Source organism: Leptonychotes weddellii, chromosome 5 (genome assembly GCF_054177405.1).
Source record: "Leptonychotes weddellii isolate Sample4059 chromosome 5, ASM5417740v2, whole genome shotgun sequence".
NCBI classification, from domain to species: domain Eukaryota; kingdom Metazoa; phylum Chordata; class Mammalia; order Carnivora; family Phocidae; genus Leptonychotes; species Leptonychotes weddellii.
Genome location: NC_138373.1, coordinates 26407452 through 26429952, shown reverse-complemented (window position 1 = coordinate 26429952; position 22501 = coordinate 26407452). Strand labels below are relative to the sequence as shown.

Genomic DNA, 22501 nt, shown 5'->3' with positions numbered 1-22501 from the left:
AGGTTGCAGGATACAAAATACGCAGAAATCTGTTGCATTCCTATAAGTTAATAATGAAGCAGCAGAAAGAGAAATTAAGAAAACAATCCCATTTACAATGGCACCAAGAAGAATAAATTACCTAGGAATAAACCTAACTGATGATGTCATAGACCTTACTTTGAAAACTATGAAACACTGATGAAAGAAATTGAAGATGACACAAAGAAATGGAAAGACATTCCATGCTCATGGATTGGAAGAATATTGGTAAAACCCATAGCAGTCTACAGATTTAATGCAATCCGTATCAAAATACCAATGACATTTTGCACAAAAGTAGAACAATCAATCCTAAAATTTGGATGGAGCCACAAAAGACCCCAAGTAGTCAAAACAATTTTGAAAAAGAAAAAACTGGAAGTATCCCAATTCCAGCCTTCCAGTTATATTACAAAGCTGTGGTAATCAATACAGTATGGTACTGGCATAAAAAGTAGACACACAGATCAATGAATAGAAACCCACAAATAAACCCACAATTATATGGTCAAGTAATCTTTGGCAAAGGAGAAAACATGCAGTGGGAAAAAAGACAATCCCTTCAACAGATGGTGTTAGGAAAATTGGACAGCTACATGCAGGAGTATAAAAGGACCACTTCTTCACACCATGCACAAAAATAAATTCAAAAAGGATTAAAGATCTAAATGTGAGACCTGAAACCATAAAAATCCTAGGAGAGAACGCAGGCAGTAACTGCTTTGACATCGGCCATAACAACTTATTTCTAGATATGTCTCCTGAGGCAAGGGAAGCAAAAATACCCTATTGGAACTATATCAAAATAAAAAGCTCCTGCACAGCAAAGGAAACGGTCAACAAAACTAGAAGACCACCTACTGAGTGGGAGAGAATATTTGCAAATGATATATCTGATAAAGGGTTAGTATCCAAAAATATAGAGAACTTAGTAAAGTCAACACCAAAAACACACCTAATCCAATTTAAAAATGGACAGAAGACATGAACAGACATTTCTCCAAGAAGACATACAGATGGCCAACAGATGAAAAGATGCTCAACATCACTCATCATCAGGGAAATGCAAATCAAAACCACAATGAGATACCATCTTACACGGGTCAGAATGGCTAAAACCAACAACACAAGAAACCAGTGTTGGCGAGGATGCAGAGAAATAGGAACCCTTATGCACTGTGTGGGTAATTTATTCTTCTTGCTGCCATTGTAAATGGGCTTGTTTTCTTAATTTCTCCTGCTGCTGCTTCATTATTAACTTGTGAATGCAAACTGGTGCAGCCACCCTGGACACCAATATGGAGGCTCCTCAAAAAATTAAAAACAGAATTACCATTTAATCCAGTAGTTGCACTACTGGCTGTTTACCCAAAAAATACAAAAACACTAATTCAAAGGGATATATGCACCCTACAGCCAAATTATGGAAGCAGCCCAAGTGTCCATCCATAGAGGAACAGATAAAGAAGAGGTGGTGTGTGTATACACACACACTCACACACACTCACACAGTAGATTATCACTCAGCCATAAGAGTGAAATCTTGCCATTTGTAACATCTATGGATGTACAGAGTATAATGTTAAGCAAAATGAGTCAAAGAGAAGTACCATATATTTCACTTATATGTGGAATTTAAGAAACAGAACGAAGGAGGGAGGGGAAAGAGCAAACCAAAAAACAGCTTAATCATAAAGAATACACTGAGGGTCACCAGAGGCGGGGGTGGGGGGATAGGTGAAACAGGTGATGGGGATGAAGGAGTGCACTTGTGATGAGCCCCAGCTGATGGATGAAGTGTTGAATCACTATACTGTACTCCTGAAACTTAACAGCATATGTTACCTACATTGGGGTTAAAATTTTTTTTTTTTTTTTTTTTTTTTAGAATGAGAGACAGAGCATGAGAGGGAGGAGGGTCAGAGGGAGAAGGAGACTCCCTGCCGAGCAGGGAGCCCGATGCGGGACTTGATCCTGGGACTCCAGGATCATGACCTGAGCTGAAGGCAGTCGCTTAACCAACTGAGCCACCCAGGCGCCCCTGGGGTTAAAATTTTAAAACAATCAGATGTTGGACTCAGACCCGGGTCTGAACAACTCTGCCTCCTACAGTGCTCTGTGGGCCCAGTTGTCGTCCCTGAGCCTCGGTCTCCACTCCTGTGTGACAGGAGGGCCCACCACCTGCCTGGCCCTTGCTTTACAGAGCTGAGTAAGCCCAGGGCCACCCTTCATCCAGAACCAAGGGCCCCCGCGTTCTGGGTCTACCGTGGGGTAGCACACAGCCCTTGGAGTCACACGAGCAGGTCCTTATCCCAGCTGGGTGCTGCAGGAAGCCATGTGCCCTTCCTGAGCCCCTGGGATCCTTCTACCCAGCTGTAGGGAGACTCGGAGGACCCAGCGCAGGTACCACCCCCAGCTTCCCGGGCACAGAGAGTAGCAGCCTGTGGTGCCCTGCCTAAGCTCTTGCCCGGCTCTGTTGCTCTAGAGAAGGCTGGGAGTTACGGGCTGGAGAGTGGAGTGTTCTTGGCTTTGCACTTGGGCCACTCAGCTCTGCAAGGACTCAACTCTGCCCTTGTAGTGTGAAAGCACCACGGGTAATAGGCAGGGCCCTGCTCCGTGTCCACCCACAAGTTTCGCCTTTCTCTGTAGCTCCAGCCTTGCAAGCTAGGGTGGGGATTTTTTTTTTTTTTAAGGTTTTATTGGACAAAGAGAGCACAGGCAGGGGGAGTGGGAGAGGGAGAAGCAGGCTCCCCACTGAGCAGGGAACCCAATGCAGGGCTTGATCCCAGGACCCCGGGATCATCACCTGAGCCGAAGGCAGACGCTTCACCGACTGAGCCGCCCAGGCGTCCCTAGGGTGGGAATGTTCTTACGGAATTCTATGGAAAGGGCAAGAACTCCAAGATGGGGAGAGTACAGTACATCAGAAGGGAGGGAGGAGACTTGGGATTCAGACAACTAGGAACCTGCCACCACTGTGCTCTTAACCCTGGGCCCGTTAACCTCTCCGTGCCTCCGCGTCCTCACCTGGAAAGGGGGTACGAGCAGGCCCTCCCTCCCTGGCTTTGCTGTGGTTTACCGCATACATGCAGGGCAGTGAGGACAGTGTCTGGTGTACAGCAAGCACAACATGAAGGTTAGTTGTTGCAGTTCAAGCGTAGAAGTGATACATCTCCGGCCATTGGGTCACACGCCGTGGTGCCCCAGGGATCTTGCTCCCGAATGACCAGTTGAGCAGCCGCTCCGTTCCTCAGCCACTTACCAGGCGCCGCTGTGCAGCAGGCTCAGGGAGCATGCAGTCTCGTGGAGGGGAGACCAAAACATCACACAGACTGAATCCCTGCGATGGGAGATACATACCAAGAAGGGGATTTAGAAGCAAGGGACCATGGTAGATGAGGGACAGTTTCTCCAGTGGGGCAACTTGCAAGCAGCGACACAAAGCCCTGAGCAACAAATGTGGCCACATGGGGAGTCTCCCCGGTGGAGGAGCATGGCCTTGTCCGCAGGTCTTAGGGAGTGAAATCTGTTCATTGTGCAGTGGCAGCCTCTGGAGGGCTGTGAGCAGGGGACTGGGCTGGGATCAGCTTTATGTTTTAAGATACATGAAAGGAAATGATCTAACACCACTAGTGCTTTCCTCAGAGCCACTGACGAGTAGTTAAGGCTTGGTAGGGAAGGTGGTGACTGAAGGCTGGGGAGCCTTGGACCCCCGGCTCACAGCTCTGCCAGCTTTCTGGGATTTTGAATCCCTAGTCAGTGCATGCACAAGGGTGGTTCCTTCCTGAGACAATCATTCGGAGCAGGTGTAGCGGCTGGACCCGGTGGAGACTCGCTCCTGCCGGTGGAGCCTGCACCAGACGTGCTCAGAGCCCCCCCAGTGGCGTGTACTTGCTGTCACCGTACCACAGAGAGGGACCAGGGAGACTGCGCCTCGGGGGCCTCAAAGCAGCAGCGTAGGGGCTCCTTCATGCAACCTTTTGTTTTATTAAATGAGTAACGTGTAAGTCCTAGTTACAAACATGTAATCAGGGTCAATATACAGAACAAACGCATTGCCCTGTGTCTCCTGCTGATCTCTGAGTTTACGTGCATGTGCTGTTTTCTCATTTGAGGTTTTGTTTTTAATAACGTTCGGATCCTACACTGTCTTCCGTAACCTGTTGTTCTCACATAATTTATTTGGCGGAGGTGCGTGCACACGGTGTGTCATCCTCGGTGATGGCAGGCAGTGGTGCTTATGGCGAATATGCCATTGTGGATTTAATGAGCGTCCCAACCTACAAGCAGGTACTCTGCAGGCTTCCCGATCAGAAGCCAGGCTGCATTGAATATCCTACACACATCTTTGTGAAAATGCTCCCCTATGTGTGTCGAAGGGACCCCTGGAAGTGGAGTTCTGGAGTCAGGACTCGCGTAGGATACGTGTGCACCTTCGCACACAGCTCCCTCGGTCCTAAAAGGTGTCCCCTGTTTGTACGTCCAGCAACCACCTAGGATCACCATCCCAGTGCTTGGCAACAGCATCTTTTGCCAGCTTGCGTTTTTCTGCTGCCTGAGAATGATCTGGGGCTGTGCTGGATGCCCCGCGGACTCGCTCATTCCACACGTCTTTACGGAGCGCCTGTTCTGCGTCCCCGACGTGCCGGCTTTGCATCTGTGAACCAGACTGACGGCAGCAGCTCATGCCGAGGGCTCGAGCAGGGGAGGCCGCACCGAGACCCGAACGAGAGGACAGAAAGGGGAGAAGGCCAGGTGGCCTTTCTGTCTTTGGGTACCAGTAACCACAGAGGCACCAGGCCAGGAGTGTGCCCAGCGCCCACTGAGGAGCCTGAAGGCTGGAGGAAAGGGAGGGTAGCAGGAGAGAAGGCAGGACCGCATCAGGGGTGGTTGTGCAGGGTATCGTAAGGGTTTCACTCATGGGGGGTGGTGGATGATGAGAGAGTTTGGAGCCAAGGAGCGTCTTGATCTGGCTTATTTTAGCTGGATGGTTCCAGCCGTGACTCAGCTCCCCCGGCTTCAACAAATATTAGCAGAATGACTAACAAACCGGTGTATCCCCGCCGCCGCCCCCCCCCCACCACCACCCAATGAAGTACTCACCGTATCCTTTCCCTGCATGTCTGTTGGACTGTCTGCTCGCTCTTGGTGGGTCTTAGGAGCCCTTCAGACACTCTGGGCCTTCCATGATCTGCTGTCTCCCAGGCTGCGGGACGCCCGTCTCTCGTTCTCTTCTGTGTTTCTGCTGGCTTGTAACACCACCCTTAGGGTTTTATATGCTTTTTGTTCTCTGCACCCGCCGTGTTAAAACCACTGAGCTTTTACGGATAGAACAAACCTGGGTGATGCTTCAGAGGGGGCACCTTATTAATAGTCTCAAAAGTCCTATTATCACCCCTTTGTAGGAGAGAAGTGAATATGGATTATTACTCCTGTTTTCTCAAAGTAAACCTCAAGAGCGTTCATGGCTCTCATGATTCCAAGGCCTGTGTTCTGGGCGTCACACATGGCCGCCTCTGCTAAGCTGGGTGTGTCCAGAGTCTTGTCCGACCAGAAGGACAAGGCTCAGTGCAGATGAACTTGCCGTTGGCAGCCTCTGTGGTTCTGCCTGAATGATTCCATGTGCCAGATGTAATTCTAGGTGCTGGGCAGACGGTGGTGAAGGGGCCGGAGTGCCAGTTGCCATAAAGAAACTAAAATACAGTGACTGGGTGGCCCATGAGTGGAGGGGACTTTGGAGCAAGACCTGCAGCTCAGGGACAACTGAGCAGAGCCAGAGGCAGCGTGGGCTGGACCCAAGGGCAGCCGGAAGCTGTAGAGGAGGGAAATGGAGGACTTCAGGCGAGGTGCAGAGGAATCCGTGAACTCAGGGAGACCGTTCAGAAATCTGTTGGGAGTCCAGGCTGGAGGCCACGGTGGCTGGACCTGGGATGTCACCGTTGGCATGGAGGAAAGTGTAGGTGTTGCACACGTGTCCAGACGGAGAGCCCACGGGGCACTTTGACATTCCTTTGACACGGAATATCAAAGGAAGAAAGACCAAGGTGGTGGGTCAGGCTTTGAGCAAGGAGGCAGATAGTTGTACCACTTAGGAGAGCTGAGAAGACCAGAGGAGGAAGAAAGGTGTGAAAGGGCAATTCAGAGTTTCTGTGTTGGCCAAGTTCAAGACCAGGAGACGGGCAGTGGCTACCATTGAGCCCAGAGTACTACCGGTAAGGAGGAGAGATGGGACTGAGAAGGGGCAGTGGCAGGATCCAGGGAGTGGGGGCTCTAGTAGGAATTGGCCAGGGGTAGGGGGATAATTAGAGGCAGAGAGAGAGAACCATCCAGCCCTTTTTCGAAGCAGCCTTTCAGGGGGAGGTCCCAACATGGCAGATGGGGTGCAAAGCTTCTGGAATGTTGGTCTCAGTCTGCTCAGGAACCCGTGGGACACCCACTTGGGGTAATGAGCTCTACTTGAAGAGGCCCCCAGGCAGGTGCCCAGTGTCACCCCATCAGCATCAGGTGGTCTGTAATGATCAGAAGCCCATCCATGGGGGCGCCTGGATGGCTCAGCGGTTAAGCATCTGCCTTCAGCTCAGGTCATGATCCCAGGGTCCTGGGATCAAGCCCTGCATCGGGCTCCCTGCTCTGCGGGAAGCCTGCTTCTCCCTCCCCGTCTGCCTGCCACTCCCCCTGCTTGTGCTTTCTCTCGCTCTCTGTCAAATAAATAAATAAATAAATAAATGAATGAATGAATGAATAAATTAAAAAAAAAAAAAAAAAACAAACTCCCTCCATGGTTCCTGGCCATGAAATAATTAAAGCTGATGTCTCTGGGGGCTGCAGTAGGCAGTACAGTGTTTCTATGGACTCGAGCCATCCTCCTACGCACACTAGGTCTAATGCAGTTATCCTTTCTCCAGTAGCGTCATTTACCACAGGGAACCCCCAACACACATGCCTTCACTTCTGGTACCCTATGCTCCTGGCACCTGCTGTACCTTCCCCTCCAGCTCAGCTGCCCCCCACATCCCAGGCTAATCTCCAGACAGAACCGGAACCTGTTTTCACCCCCTCTGATTGGTCACTGTGCGCACAGAGGCTCGCTCTCCAGCACCCCTGTACTGTCAGCCCTACCCCTGCTCTGTTCCTGCTGCCCCATCTTGGTTCTGACCTCAGCATCCTTCTCCTGGGGGCCATACCAGCCCTACAGGGCACCCTGGCTGGGGGGCTCCTCTCTGTCCTCGTCACTCCCGGCCCCAGTGGTAAGCTTTAGAGACTGTACATCCGAAGTGGGTTATGCTAATGGGGCTCCCCCTGATCCTCAGGGGGGCTCACGTGGCAGTCCACGACCCAGCCCCCCTTCCAGCCTCAGAGCCCACCTCATACGGTCGTTCCAGACCCTTGAGATCTTTTTCTCTGCAAATATCTCCCTGTCCTCTGCCCCTCATCCTCCCCAGAGCATGAGAAGAACTGGCTCTGGTCAGATGGGCCCCGGCTTGCGTCCTGCTGTCACCTAGGAGACGCGTGACATTGCACTAATCCCTGCACCTCTGCATGCCACACTCGACGTTCTGTTCTAGACCCCGTGCGTGCAACAAGGTGGGTGGGAGGCAGACACAGATACAGGATTGGTGCTCAGGCCCCCCCCGCCCTCCAGTAAGCACCCTGTGACTGTCGCCCATAACCTCTGCACACCAGCGCCGGCGTCACCCGCCGCAGCATCCCAAGAACAGAACGTCACAGCACCTCCGTCATGAGGCCAGCACGTAAAGATCATATTGAAAATCATTAAATCACAAGACCTTTTGGGGTTAGGAACTGTGGGGATCTGAAGAAGCACCAGAACCATCTGTGGGTCAATCTGTGAGAACAGAACTTTGTTTTTGGGCCCCAGATCTAACCACGGGGCAGGAAACCGAGGAAGTGCATGGAGGCCGCCTTCCCCTAATGCACAGGGATGGTCTCCCCAGAGGGAAACCTTCAGGGCTGGGGCTGACGACAGGTACAGCCGGGTCCTTTGGATCCCCATTGTAGGGGCCGGAGCCCTGAAGCGTGCCCACAAGCGAGTTCAAAGGCTCTGTGGCCTGGTACACGTGGACCAACAACAGGCTTACAGCCCTGACACCACTGGCCGTGGGGGTGGAGCGGGGCCTCCCCCAACCCCGCAGATGGGAGGGCAGCTCTTCTTCATGGTTTGCACACCATGGAGGCAGAACACAGTTCTCCCAACTCCTGCACACACAGACCTCCCCAGGGAGCCAGGTCTCAGAGGACAGTGGCCACAGCTTTGGTAGGAAAGAGCTCAGTCCCAGCCGTGCGCCGGGGCCCGGGCTGGCCGCCATCATCACCCATGCGCAGCCCCCCACAAGCCACGGCAGGCGGCTCCCAGCAAATGGAGTATTGACTGCTCTCTACACCCAGTTTACAAGCGAAATGAAAAGTAAATCTCTCCCCATGGCCATTTTTCACTGCTGAGTGGCTGAGACCATCGGATCGATGTCACCCACGTGCTGGGGACTGGGATGCCAGGGAGGTGCACCCCAGAGGCTTATTAAAAAGAACAGTCACCCCTGGGGCTCCTGGCAGGTGCTGCTTCCACAGACCCGATTTCTCTGGCACCCCGATGGTAGCCAGCAGGAGGGACAAGGGCGAGTTTCTATAAGGGCCGCCGAGCTCATTGTCAGGGAGAGAACCCCCCAGCAGCTCGAGGAGAAGGTCCGTGGGGGACATGTGGGCTGTGTCCTGGGTGAGCAGCCATGCTCAGGAGGCGGCTTCTCCCACCGCCTTCCAGCTAAGGGCCCAGGCCAGGTTCCAGCTGAGAACCAGATGCCCAGTGTCGGGCATGGGGAAGGGACGTTCCCCCACAGCACTCCCGTCTCCAAGACCAGGAGTGCCTAGAGCCCAGGAAGTCTGCATCTCGTGGCCTGGGGGAAGGAGGCCCCTGCATCCATCTGTCCCTCACTTCCTGTCCCCTGGTTCAAAGCCTGAGACCATCCCCATGTGGACGCCGAGATGGCTTTAACAGGACCCGAGGGACAGGACTCTGTTAGAGCGCGGGAACTGTTTTCTCAGAGGAGGTAGTTGCCGTGCAGAAGGGGACCAAAGCCAAGTTCAGCAGCAGGGGAAGGAAGCTACCAGGCACCCAGCATGGTGCCACGCTATGTCACAGGGACCTGCCAGGGAAGATCCTGCACCATCCCTCCTCTTTGTTTTTTCAGCTTGGGCCACTTCTTCAAATAGCCTCCTTACGACACAGTGCACACGCCATACAGTTTGCCCACGGAGAGCGTGCCCGGATCAGTAGCTTTGAGTCCAGAGATACATACAGCCACCACCTCGCTTTAGATTTTCATCACGACAGAAAGGAGCCCCATGTTTCCCCTGCCCCAAGCAACCACACACTTCCCATTTCTCCAGATGACCCTATTCCGGAGCTTCCCACGAACGGAATCACGGAGTATGTGGACCCGTAAGCCTGGCGTGTTTCGGCCAGCAGGGGGCTTGCAGGGCTTACCCGCGCCAGGGCATGGCGGGGGGGCTGGCAACGTCTGCCCCTCTCGGAGGGCTTCCGGCTGGCCTGGGAGTGAAATCTGCGTATGCCCGAGGAACGGGGCAGAGCGCAGAGTCACAGGTGCTCCGTGACACGGGAGTGATAAGGAAGACAAGACCCCCCAACTGCCAAGACCTACCTGCTTCTACATAAGGGGGAACCAAAGGCAAGTGTGGAAAAGTGAAGTTATGGGGGGCAGGGGGGCGCAAGGAAGAGGAGAATTATTTTCACAAGATCTGATTGCACAGAATGCTCTTGGCCCCCACTTCCCCTCGAGAAGACTTACTTTACTTCCGACGTAGAAAGGACCGCTTTCCCATGGAAGTTTTAGATGGTCTGCTTTTAAGGGAAGGGAGAGTCCTCCTTGCGTTTGCTGCTTCTGACCTGCCTTGACCCCCTTGTAGTCTGCGGACCGTGGCATGGCGCAGGGGTGCGTGCTGCCCCCCACCCCGGGACTCGTCGCAGAGCCTCAGCACGCCCACAGCCGAGTCCCACTCCTCCACTGTACGGACAGAGCACCTCGTCCACTCTCCTGATGGACACGGGCGGTCTCCATGCTTTTGGGCCATTAGAACTAATGCTGCTTTCAGCATCCAAGTTCCTGTGTGGGACGCATTTTCATTTCTCCCCGGTGTGTATCTAGAGCTGTCGGGTGTTACGGCAACTGTTTAATCATTGGAGGAGCTGCCTGCCTTTCAAACCCGTGCACCATTCCCACCGGCAGGGTGGTGCGGTTCTGCTCTCTGCACATCGTCCCCAACATTTGCTCTGCCGGACAGTGGCCATCCCAGGGGGTGCGAAGAGAGCCTACACTGTGGCTTCGATGTGCGCTTCCCGATGGCTGGTGATGTTGAGCGTCTTTTCACCGCTGATTGGTCGTTTGTATATTGTCCTCAGAGAAAGGTCTGTTCAGACGTTTGGCTCATTTAATTCAGTTGTCTTTTTACTATGATCCGTCTTACAGGGGAGGACTGGGAGGCCCCAGCACATCAGTGACCTGTCCAGGTACCCCGGCTGGTAAATGATAGAATCTAAGATTTCTGTCCCCAGAACCCCTGCTCTTTCTACTGAGATAAGGGGACAAGGTCACAGTCTCCTATGAAACTCAGAACAGAGATGCCCCTTCATGCTGAAGTAGACCTAAAAAGACTGCCTTTCTCAGCCAGGCTTAGTGAGATGGAGGTATAAGTTGTATGTGGTAAAACTTGCCCTTTCTCTTACACGGTTCTAGGAGTTTTGACAAAAGCATGGAATCCAAGAACTACCACCATCATCAAGATACAGAATAGCAGCCCCTTCACCCCCCAGCATCCCCTAGAGCATGCTGGAGTCAACCCCTGGCACCCTGGGATCTGTCCCTATAGTTTTGCCTTTTCCAAAATGTCCTATGAATGAAATCAGGGTATAGCTTTTGAGCCTGGCTGCCCTTTTTTTTAGGGGGGGGGGTTAATTTAAGGACACCTGGGTGGCTCAGTCAGTTAAGCATCTGCAGACCTTCGGCTCAGGTCATGATCCCAGGGTCCTGGGTTCGAGCCCCACATCGGGCTGCCTGCTCAGCGGGGAGCCTGCTTCTCCCTCTGCTTCTGCCCACCACTCCCCCTGCTTGTGCGCACTCTGTCTCTGACAAAACCTTAAAAAAAAACATTTGAGAGAGTGCGAGCAAGCAGGAGTTGGGGGTAGGGGAGGGCAGAGGGAGAAGCAGACTCCCCACTGAGCAGGCAGCCCGATGCCGGGCTCCATCCCAGGACTCGTGCTCAGCCCATGGGCCACCCAGGTGCCCTAGCCCGGCTCCTTTCACGTAGTATAATGCCTTTCAGATTTATCTGACATGCCAAGAACATGCATTTTGAAGAAGACCACCTTCACGTAGTATGTGGGGGTGGCCAACGAACCTCTGGTAACACAGGGAAACTTTTAAAGAATGTTTTAAGATGCCTTGAATCCATTTTTATGGGTATTTTCTCATCAGCCAAAGTAACCTATAAATAGAGGTAAAGAAAAATCTCGAGTTTTATAGGGGAGCTATGCGGATAGAAGGAAATGGGGAAGGTGTAAATGGTGATGAAGATGGAATCTGGGAAACATGACAGCTCTGGGCATGGCGATTCTGGGCCTCAGTGACCGTTCCTGCCTATGATAACGATGCTGGGACTCCCAGAATCCTACCCCGAAGGTGGCCGCCCCCTTCCCCACTGAGCCTGGGTCCGAGAGGAGCTGCACGGTCCCTGAGACTGGAGCCTGAGTCCTGGCTGGGGGCTGCAGCCTGTGTCGGAGTGAAGAAAATCTCATCCTCAGCACGCTCCTCTTCAGGGCTATTCATGTTGATGAGAGCACTGAGAGGGAAGTTGGATCATGTTCACGTGTTCTGTCCTTAGTAGAGGTTATCAGTTGGTGTACATTATCCATCAATGGAGTAGATCCAGTACAGCCTAGTGACGGGGACAGCACTGCCCCAGCCCAGAAGAGGTGGTTTCATTGCCAAGTCTTCACTCACCCCCGGGTCTATCCTGCAGAAAGCAGGTTAGTACAACTCCAGGACCGCATGGATCTAGATCACCTTGTAGCCTTCCTTTGCCGCACACATCCACGTGCCACCCGGCGTCCGTGGGCAGCTTGGGGCCTGCAGCCCGTCCTCTTCCTGGAGCCTCTCACTGTTCTTCCTGCCCGAAAGCCCCTCCCTTCTTCCTGTCTCCCATGGGGCCTCACTCCTGCCCCGGGGCTTGCCTCAGGCCCTGCCCCCATGACCCTCCCCAGCTCCCCTCCCCCCAGGCATGGTGGATGGCTTTTCTTTGGTCACTTACTACACCCCCACTGCCCCAGTCTGAGCAACCTCAGGGTCGAAACCAAGTCTTGTCTTCACTGCCCCGGAAGCCCACAAGGGTCTGGCCCCGGCTGAGAGAGAGCGTGATGATCTCTCAGAGGCTTGGTCTTCCCTCTACAGTGGCCGCAGTCTTTGGCCCTGGTTCCCTGACCTCTGAAGGCTGGGCCGGCAGTTCAAGTAGCATGTGCACGTCCCTGCCCCCTACCTGTCCTCGGGGCGCCTGCCGGCACACGAGACCGCCCCCCGCTGGGTCGAGACTAGGCAGCTTACGGTCTACCACCCAACACACGGGTCTTTTCCAAAAACAGAAGGAGGGTCACTGCAGAGGAGGGTCCCTCCCCCCTCCCCCAGGTTGGACAGAGGGAGGGAGTGGAGGATGGCAGGGGTTGAAGTTACTATAGTTTGGTCTTTTGCAAAATCTTTGTAAAAGCCTCTACCCGGTTCCTTGCTGCCAAAGTGCCGAAGCTTTTGCTTGCCGGACTTCACTCGTGCTCTTGCACTCTTAGCTCCATTGTCTGGGGCCCTGAGCGCGCCACATCCACCTCGAAGGGCAGCAGACTCAATCAATAGGTGTTGAATGGTTCACGCATGGTAGGAAAGACCCGTAGCATCCCCGTTTCACAGATCAGAAAACTGAGTCAGGGGAAGGTAACATACCTTCCTCTAGGGTTCTCTAGTGTCTAACAGAATGAACCCTGGTTTTCGGACTCCAAAAATGAAGTCCTGTCCAGTGCTTCACATGGTTTATGGAGGAAATCCCTGCTTAGGGTGGAGGCGGGGCCTTTCTCGTCTGGGGAAGGGGGCAGATCGGCCCCGACCTCAGGACGGAGGCGGGAGGATCAAGAAGGTAGGTCCACCTTGCTCTTCAGTCCCCCTCCCGCGAGCCCCCGGGCCCCCACTTTATCAGACAACACAGCCATGCCGGAGCAGTGACGGCTGGCTTCTCGGGGGCTCGCCCTCTATCGCCGGGGCCAGGGAGCAAACGGTCGCCGGCTCACCAGGACGGAGAGAACTGCCTTCTGAGGACACAGAGCTGGGACCACAACAGAGGCAGTGGCTACAGTAGGGGCTCGAGGGAGCCTCAGTTAAAGAAAATCTCCCTGATGTCAGGCTGGCCTTGCGAACACCTGTTCCCGCCTCCCTGGAACGGCCTGCGCCCAGCCCCGGGGCGCGAGTGACCTCTGCCCGCTCAGAGCAGGCTCAGCCCCTGCTCCTAGCTCGCCACCCGCTCTGTCCTCCCAGTGACACGTACCCACAGGCTCACGCCTTCTGCTACAATTCACTTGCCAGTATTAGACACACAAAAAACCATACGGTGTGAGAACATGACATCTACGCGCTACCTTCTGGGTGGGTATTACGTTCTCGGTGACGACAGGGACAGTGTTGTACGGCAGGGCTCTAGAAAGGATTTCAGAGTAACTGAAGCTTTGTGCTGCTGATTCGTAACTCCCCACTCTGATGACCAGAGTTCCACTCTTGATTCTAGGAGTTGGACTATTTTAGACACCGCATGCAGGTGGAATCCCACAGACTTATAGATTCTGCGGACTGAGCTCACTTAGCATAATCTTCTCCAGGTTCATCCATGGGGTTGCTTAGCTCAGAATTTCCTGGAAGGCTGAATAAGATTCCATTATATGTACACACCACATTGTCTGTATCCATCCGTCTGTCCCCGGACTCTTAGCTGGTTTCCGTGGCCTCGCTGTTGTGAATAATGCTGCAGTGAACATGTGGGTGCAGATACCTTTTCAGGATCCTGATTTCCATTCTTTGGGGGGAATGCCCAGAGCTGGGATTGCTGGATCATACAGTAGTTCTCTTTGTCATCGTTTGCGGAAGCTCCACATGGTTTCCCTTAGCAGCTGTACCATCTTGCATCCCCACCGACAGTGTACAAGGCTTCCAAGCTCCAACTTCCTTCCCAAAACGTGGTGGCTTTATGAGAATCACCATCCTGACAGGTGTGAGGTTTGGATGTGCATTTCCCCAATTAAAGAGCCATCTAAGGACTGGAGTAGGCATTTCTCCAGAGACGACACGCAAATGGCCAATGGGTACAGGAAACTGTTGGATAGTTCTTGACCTAAAAAATCCATAGAGTTCCTTGGGGTGGGGCCTTACACAGGCCCTGGGCTGGCAGCTCTTTGTCCGGCTGCCTTTAACCTCCACCCAGTCATTACTATGGCTCCCTGCTCCCCCTGACCCTCTCCCTATGCCACCAGCTCAACTCCAGGGGCCTCCGTGCTGCCCCCACTGCTCTGGGTTTACGGGCGTTACTGCAACAGCTTCTGCCCATCTCCCCCAGCACGGCGGCCAGGCTCACTGTCGCTGCTTGCTGGGGCCTTGAGGATGGAGCTCTCCCTCCCCCCGTACCAGCTACTTTCATGGTCAGGCCCCCAGCCCCAGCAGTGACACTCAAGAGTCCCCAAGCATCAGCTCAGTGACATGGCGTCCACCTGTGTGGCCAATCCTGCCTTCCGGGAAGGTGAAGCAGCCGGCGAGGTCAGCCAGCACAGGGCCCTTGCCAAGGTGAACCACACAACTCTGTCCTGCTCATCCTTCTCCGCTCTTCCTCCTCCAGGAAGCCCTGTAACCACCGTGATGAGCACGTCTCGCGCCCTGCTCGGAACACCCTGTGTTTACCCCGTCAGGGCAACTACCAAGCTCCTCTCTAACAGTCTGTCCCGGGGTCTGTGCTGCCCATCCCCAGTGAGGCTGTGGGCCCCCGTCTGCCCAGCATGGTATCAGACAACAGAGCTCACGTAGTCTGAGGGGCTGACTCTCCCTTGAACTCTCAAAACAGCCCCATCTTCCTTCTGTCTTGGAAGCCAGGGCTCAAGGAGAACCAGGCACTTGCCTGAAGAAAGGCAGCCAGCGTGTGGCCTTACGTGGGTTTCAGGCCCCTTTCCTCCCTGCAGCGTGCTGAGGGCCGCGCACTCGGCCTTCCCTGCGCCCGACGAGCAAGGCGCCCAGCCCCTGGGTGGCAGGACTGGGCTCTGGCTCAGGGTGAGGCCACCTCCACCTCCACAGGTGCTACCTGTGGAAAAACAAACTGTCCCGACTGGCTTGTAACTCTCCCTCCCGGGGCCTGACAGGCTCTGGTGGGACTCCCGCCCACCTGGCATGTCATGCCCAGCGAGGGCGACAGCCTCCGAGTTGGGGTCACTCTGGATCCTGACTAGTGAAGGGAGGGGGTGGTTTCTAGTGACATTTATATCCAAGGCCTCCTGCACAGTGTGAGGGGTGAGGCCTTCCAGCATTTTCTGCCCATCCTGTAAGGGGCCTTCAGGGTAAAGAGGCTTTTGGTACCTTGGGTAGTTTCGAGAGAAGAAACAGTAGCCTACGGCCAGGTGTCCTTCTGAAGGAGGACCATGCGGCTAAGCACCTGGACGGATGGTGGGAACGAGGAGCAGCTCCCACTTGCTTTCGGCTGGACGGTACCGCTCGCTCCTCCGGGAACAGGACGCGAAGCATAGCCGGACTTCGGGGGGAGGAGATCGTCACTAGAGGAGTTTCTCATTTTGTTAGTGAGATGCTGTCTTGAACTCACCACAAGGGGCATCTCGCTGAGCACGATGGCCGTGTCCCTGCAAAGGCGGAAAGATCCGACCCCTGTCAGCAGAACCACTGCTGAGATGCGGGAAGGAAGTGGGCTGTCCCACGGAACCCACGGGGACCCCGGGAGGCAGGGGCAATTTCTTTTTTAATGTGGCTCATTCCCTAACTCGTCTGGAGGGGCTTGGACGATTCTGGATCTGCCACTTACTCCCTGGGTGGCCGGGGTACTGCTGAGCCTCAGTGCTCATCGACAGACGGGCTGTCTTTGCTGGCACAGTCTGGGGGCCACACGTTTGGAAGGTCAGGGGCGCAGGGACACTCGAGACGCGAGAATGAGGTTCACCTCAGCTTGGTGTTTTAGACACGTTTTGTCCCAGTGAGATATTGTTTGTAGAAGTTATCATTTCTTACTCGTATTTTCTGCCAGCTCTAGAGCCCATTGTTGTTCAAATACCAAATCTTGTTGATTCCACTGTTCCAATCTCTGTGCCGCACAGAATAATGCTAAGAATGTCCATGCCCCAGTCCCTGGACCCTCTGTGTCCCCTGACCTGGCGCAGGGGGTGTGGCTGGTGTGGTTCAGGATCTCGAAAAAGGCAGATGGCCCAGGTGGTCCCCGTGTGATCACGAAGGTCCTGGTATGAGGGAGAGGAATGCAGGTGGCCAGAAACGGGGAAAAGCAGGGAAACATTCTCCCCTGGAGCCTCCAGAAGGAACCAGGTCTGCCAACATTCTGACTTTAGCTCCATAAGACCCATTTTGGACTTAAGGTCCCCCACAACTGCAAGTCGGTACGTTTGGCATTCAAGCCACTAAGTGTGGGGTCATTTGTTACAAGAACTGTAGGAAATAAGGCAGAGTTCACCAACTCTGCGTTCACAGCCCAGACCCCTCCAGGCCCTTCTCCCCAGGGCAGGCAGGGGTCACTTTAGATGGCAGCTGGACCGTGGACGACTACCGCCCCCCTCCCCCCGGCCAGGACTACCTGACAGGCCTCCCTCCTGTCCTCCTGCACCAAGGGCCTCCTGACCTGACCCACCAGCGCTCTCGGGCACCTGCTGCCCAGGGACGCTCTGGCTGCCTTCATCACGTGTCCCACCGGTAACGTCATCTCCCCGGTGGCCGGCAAGTCTCCACCAGGCCTGGGAGAAGCGGTTTTGCTCGTGGCTGCCATCTGCAGGGGCTCCAACAGGGCTTGGCCCACACGGGTGCTCAAGAATGGCATGGAAGGAAGGGACAAACCTCCTTCTCCCGCAGGTTTTCCCGAACGCCTGGCAGGGACCCACACCCTATTTTATCTCGGGTTCTCCTCATCAGTCCTCCCTGGGCGCTCAGTGCCCCCTCCAGCGCGGCCCGTAGTGCTCCCACTGTCCCGGGGCGCAGGCCATTTAAAACCCAGGTGGGTCATCCCCTCCGTTGGACTGCGGAGTGGTTGTGCTCTTTTTGGCTCTTTTGCATGGGAACGTCCTTCTAATTAGACGGTGGCCTACATCCTGGTTATTCTTTTAGGATGAATTCCACAAGAAGGCCCCCCCCTGTTTGCTACACCTCTTTTGACCTTAAATGCAATGTTCTCCAAAGCGTTTTCTTTGATCCTCCAGCAAGGGCACGGATCAGTGACAATGGGGAAGAAAGCCCTGGCCCCCCTTGCGCTCACCTGTCAGAGCTGGGGAGCATCTGTCCCCTCTGAGACCACTCCTGCCCTTCTCACACCCTGCTGGACGCCCGGACTTAATCGGGTTCTTCCCTGCTCTATCCTACAGTGACATCACTCCTCCTGGAGAACCGCTGACCAAGAACACCCGGCCCAAAGTGGCCTCCCGCTTCCCCAAGCTGTCCCGAGGTCACCCCAGAGAGACCCGCAACGTGGAGCCCCAGAGCGGCGACCTCTGACCTCCGCTGAATCCCAGACTTGGGCCCTACGTGCTGCACCAGCTGCCTCCACCCAGCCACTCCGCATCTGACCTGGCCCCAGCAGCCGGCCCCTTCCACCCTGGAGTGAGCCCCCCGTCACCTGGCGAAGCCCCGAGAGCACACCTTCCTCCCCAGTCCCATGACACTGATTAAACTGGGCAGTCTCAGAGGGCAAGGCGGCTGCTCGCTGGACACACGGGCGCCCTCCCAGGGCCTGCCCGTTCCTCTTCCTCCAGCCCAGGGGCCGGCAGGAGGGTGGGCACCAGGGGGAGCGCAGAGCCCCGTGGTGGAGATGCACAACTCTGAGGTGGGTCAGAGACCACCTCTTGACTCTTTTCCACATGGGAATTAGAATGACTGTTACCCTGGGTTTTTTTTTTTTCTTTTTTCATAACTGCCTGCTGTAACCTATGGCCACGGGGGGTTGGGGGGAGGTCACGTTCCTTCCCCTTTTACTCTCTACCGGGGGCCCTAAAACCCCCTGGTTGTAGAATCCGTGGCCAGTGATAGCTCACGTGGCCTCCTCGAGGAAGACAGGCTAGTGGCCTCCTTGTGAAGGAGCTACTAAGGACCCTGAACTGGGGTGCATAGAGCACTTCCCCCAACCTTCTGAGGTTGGCTTCTGGAAGTACTAGGCCCTGTAGGAAACCAGAGGCCGCCTGGGCCCACATGCACCTTGTGAGGCTTGGCGGGCCCTAGGCTGTCCAGAATTCCAGGGCCTTGACCTTACAAGCCAAGAGGCCTCAAGGTCGTGAGAGAGACTCTGTTCTGGGAACTACGATGGAGGAGGCCACAGGCCCTCGGGCTTGCAGACCGCACTCCGGAGCCCTGCAGAACTCCGAACTTGGGGCTCCCTGGGAACTCGGACAGTGTGTACTCGCACCAGATCATGGTCATTCCCTAAAGACACGTTCATGCTGTACCCTCTGCGCCCCCACCGTGCTCTCAGTGTGTGTCCCTCTGGCCCCCCCCCCGCCCCAATCTCTGAGCAGGCCCCATTGGCAGGCAGGAACCGGGTGAAGATGAGCTGCCCCAGGCCTGCCTCCCCAGGGCGGGTTCCTGCTCCCCCTCAGTCTGGGAAGCAGGGTTGGCAGCAGATACAGAGTGGAGCCTCCTGCAGCCTGTTTGGGCACCGGGCCTAAGACATGTCTGAGTGTGAGTCTGACCTCACCTTCTCCAAAATCCCCACCAGGAACCTCCTTTGACATTCTGCAGAGGTTAAGAAAAAAAAAAAAAAGTGCCCAGAACTACGACAGACAGATGCTAAGCCTTGAGAAACAATTACACACTCTGCCTGTATTTACAAAAGAAGAAACTCTATTTTTTAAAGCTTAATTATTCATGGAAAACTTGCCCTGCTTTCCTGAAACGCAGATGGAAAAGCTTGTTCCTGGGACCACACACAGCCCGTCCAGGCTGCTTACTACATGCACCCCCTTTTCGTGGTGGAGCAGAAACCCTAGAACCATTGTCAGCATACGGGCCACCTCCCCTCATTTCAGCTCAGATCCGCATGTGACATACACATGACAGCCACTCCTCAAAGCCTTAACTCTGGAGTCACAGAATGTTATGCAGTGGTTACCTCCATCGCTGCTCCAGATCCCCACCCTGCTCCCCGGCGTGCTGGGATGCAGAGAAGCAGTGGGCCTCCAGTTCCTAGAGAAAGAACCACAGACCCAGGCCCAGCAGGTGCGGACTGAGACCCGATGCACAAAATGCCACCCTCTCCCCATGTCCATGTCGTCCGCTGCCCTTTGGTTGAATCCAAATCAGAGGGCTGGCTGGCCCTTGCCCTGCGTGACACCCACTCGGCCCCGTGACCCATCAGAGAGAAACACAGTGCAACGGAAAGAACCAGTAGAAGTTGCTCCTATCTCCTAGATCCAGTAAGATCCTTTGACGCCTCCAAAGTTGGCACCCGAGGAAGGCGGCGGGGCCCACCCGGGAGAGGGCATTCTCTCCCATGACGGTCACCTTTAGCACCACTACCCAGGTACACCCAAGGGCTCTGGTTACAAAGGGATCACCTCGTTGAGTCACTGAGACAGGAACAGAGAGGGAGGGCTAGGGGCGGGGGTCTGTGGACAGGAGGACAGTTTTATTACGTGCTGGGCTCTGCTCCACAGCTGGCTACCTCCCGAGTTCTTGGCTGACCACTCCAAGTTGTCAGCATTGGCGGGGTGTGGGTTGTGCCTTTAAAAACGACAGGCAATCAAAGCTGTTGACAGTCGTCGGACTGATAGCTGCAGCTCATGCCAAGAGCCAACCGGCACGGGAGCCTAATAACGCATCGCGTGTGTGGGCCCCGAGTCAGGAAGCGGGAACGGAGAGCTGCCAGCAAGCCCTGTTGATCAGAAACCACCCTGCTTGCTTCCCCGCGCCCCGAACCAGCGTCTCTCTGGCCGGGCTGCACCAAGTGTTCTCTTGCCCTCTCGGCTCCACATGGGAAAGTTCACCCACCTGAGGCGCAGGCTTCTAGGCCTCGACATCCCCCCCGCCACCACCACCACATGCTCACCTTCGCCGGGGGAACCGGCCTGCCCCCCCACTTGGAGGCCAGGCCTTGTCCCCGCAGACACCCGCCCCACCAGTCTCCTCCAGAAGCCTTCATGCCTCAGCCTGGTGCCTTTGGATGCACCAGAGCTCGTTCCCAGGGAGGCACCTCACTCCCGAGGGGCCGTCTTGCCTGGGTGCAGAACTGAGGGCAAAGGACAGGCTCCATTTTCAGCCTAGAGCGACCCTGCCAGGGCCCCACCTGCCCAGGAACATCAGACCGGCGCAGAGGCATTCCAGAAGGGGCACACCACCTGCCCGATGTCAACCCCAAAGGCAATAATTGTCTTGACCTTTCTCTCCTCTGTGGTTGGCGCGGGACCGTGCCCCACACGCTGGGCTCTGTCCCCAGCCCGGGCCGCGGCAGAGGGTCCTTCCGGCAGGCAGGCATCTGCTCAGGAGCAAGGTCTTGTACAACCATCATTTTTCTAAATATTTTGCATTGTTTCATTAAAGCTAACATTCAATATTTGCTGTTGGGTTTGGCTTCTGTGCTCATTTCGCACCATTGTAGCACTGTATATTTTATCTAACGTTTCTGTGCCAAAAAGTTCAGTTTCCTGTTTCTGTAACATGTGGTTTTGATTAGGTTTCTAAAATAAAACCAGCTACTGGATCGGGGGGGTGGGGGGGGAGAACATGGGCGTGCTCACAACCGACTGGCTCTGGGCTCAGCCTGCTGCTGCCCAGATGCACCTGCTCAGCTCAACCCCGCGTGTCTCACCTTCCCCTCAGCCACGAGCCACTGTGGTGTACAGACCTGCGGTTGACAGCTCTCCGTGAGGGCAAGGAGCCTCTCCTGTGTGTCTAAATCCTCACAACCACGGTGAATGGGCTTTACTTAATCTACCCAATCCATTTCTTCACAGGAAAATACAAAATCTGATTTCTCTAAAGGACGGTTGAGCTTACAGCATGGAGGAGCACCCCACCACAGAACATGCTGAATGCACTACTGTTCTGAGGTCCAGGGGTTCAGTTCTTAGGGCACATGCGTGCCTCTCCATCATGACTGGAAAACCACTAGCTGACACGCCCAGGTAGCACCCTTCTCCTCGGAGCCTGATCGGGTCCCCTTCCTGCTTTCCTGACCTGCACACGGAGAGCCCACTCGTTCACCTTGAAAGACTCTTTCTACCCTCAGTAGAAACTATGTGGGGAAGGCTCTTGCAAAAATTGGGACTGAGGCCACAGAAGGATACAGAACAGCAGACCGCACACTTGCACCAAGTTGCTGAAAGGAGCCTGGAGAACACGCATTTCCCGGAGTGAGGGGCTGGTGGAGCTCACTAGGATGTTTTCTTATCTAGCATCCAGCCTGGAAAGAACGCCTTTGCCTCCGCAGCCTTAGCTTCACCATTGCCGGCGTCATCATTTGGTAGAACTCTTTGCTAACCTTAGCAGATATGGACTTCCTGGAGGAGGGAGACCGGTGAATGCAGGAGCCCTCTGGTGTCCCAGCAGGGAGGCCATCCTCCCTGGAAGAGTCCGCTTTGGCTGACCGGGTCCCTGTGAGCCCTCTGCCAGGGAAGGGGGGGACATGGCAACACATGGAGAGTCTAGTCCACCGTCTGGACATACGTAGGGCCTAGCAGTCCACAGACTCGCTCCGAAACGTGTAGTATTATGTTAACTGCCCTCTTATGTTAAGGTTTACACAATAGAATTTTTAAACAAATGTGTTTAATTTTCTAAAATCTCTTGTATTAAAATTTTCTTTTGGAATAAGCTGTGGTAATTTTGTTACAATCTGGTTGAGCTACACCTCTTTACAATGACAAGAAAAACGGTCACGTTTTATAAATTAGATAGTCCACTGATGGTCTGTTTCTGTGCATTCTTTTTTAGCGATTAGGGATGAGTGCAACTTTCAATACACACGTGGTAAAAATTTTCAGAAAGCTCATCCACCATTTCATGGGAGATCCTAGAAAACAGCATTGGCTTAGACCAACCTCCGTTTGATTGGAGCTGAAAGGAGCAGAAATCCCACAGTGAACTGTGAGCCCTGTAGAACTTGGAGATGCACATTCAAAGTACCGTACAGAAAAAAACCCTTGTTACAGGTTCCTACTCATCCAGTTACTGGG

At 54.5% G+C, this 22501-nt stretch overlaps 1 protein-coding gene across 1 annotated transcript in view; it reads left to right on the top strand.

Annotated features, from left to right (window-relative positions):
* SNX29 (sorting nexin 29) overlaps window positions 1-22231 on the top strand; it is a 507745-nt gene extending 485514 nt beyond the window's left edge. Inside the window, exon 22 of the mRNA XM_081818879.1 lies at window positions 17705-22231. Within this exon, the coding sequence (XP_081675005.1) occupies window positions 17705-17834 (130 nt within the window). The 3' untranslated portion in view covers window positions 17835-22231. The remainder of the gene's footprint in view (window positions 1-17704) is intronic.
* The last annotated feature ends 270 nt before the right edge of the window (window positions 22232-22501 follow it).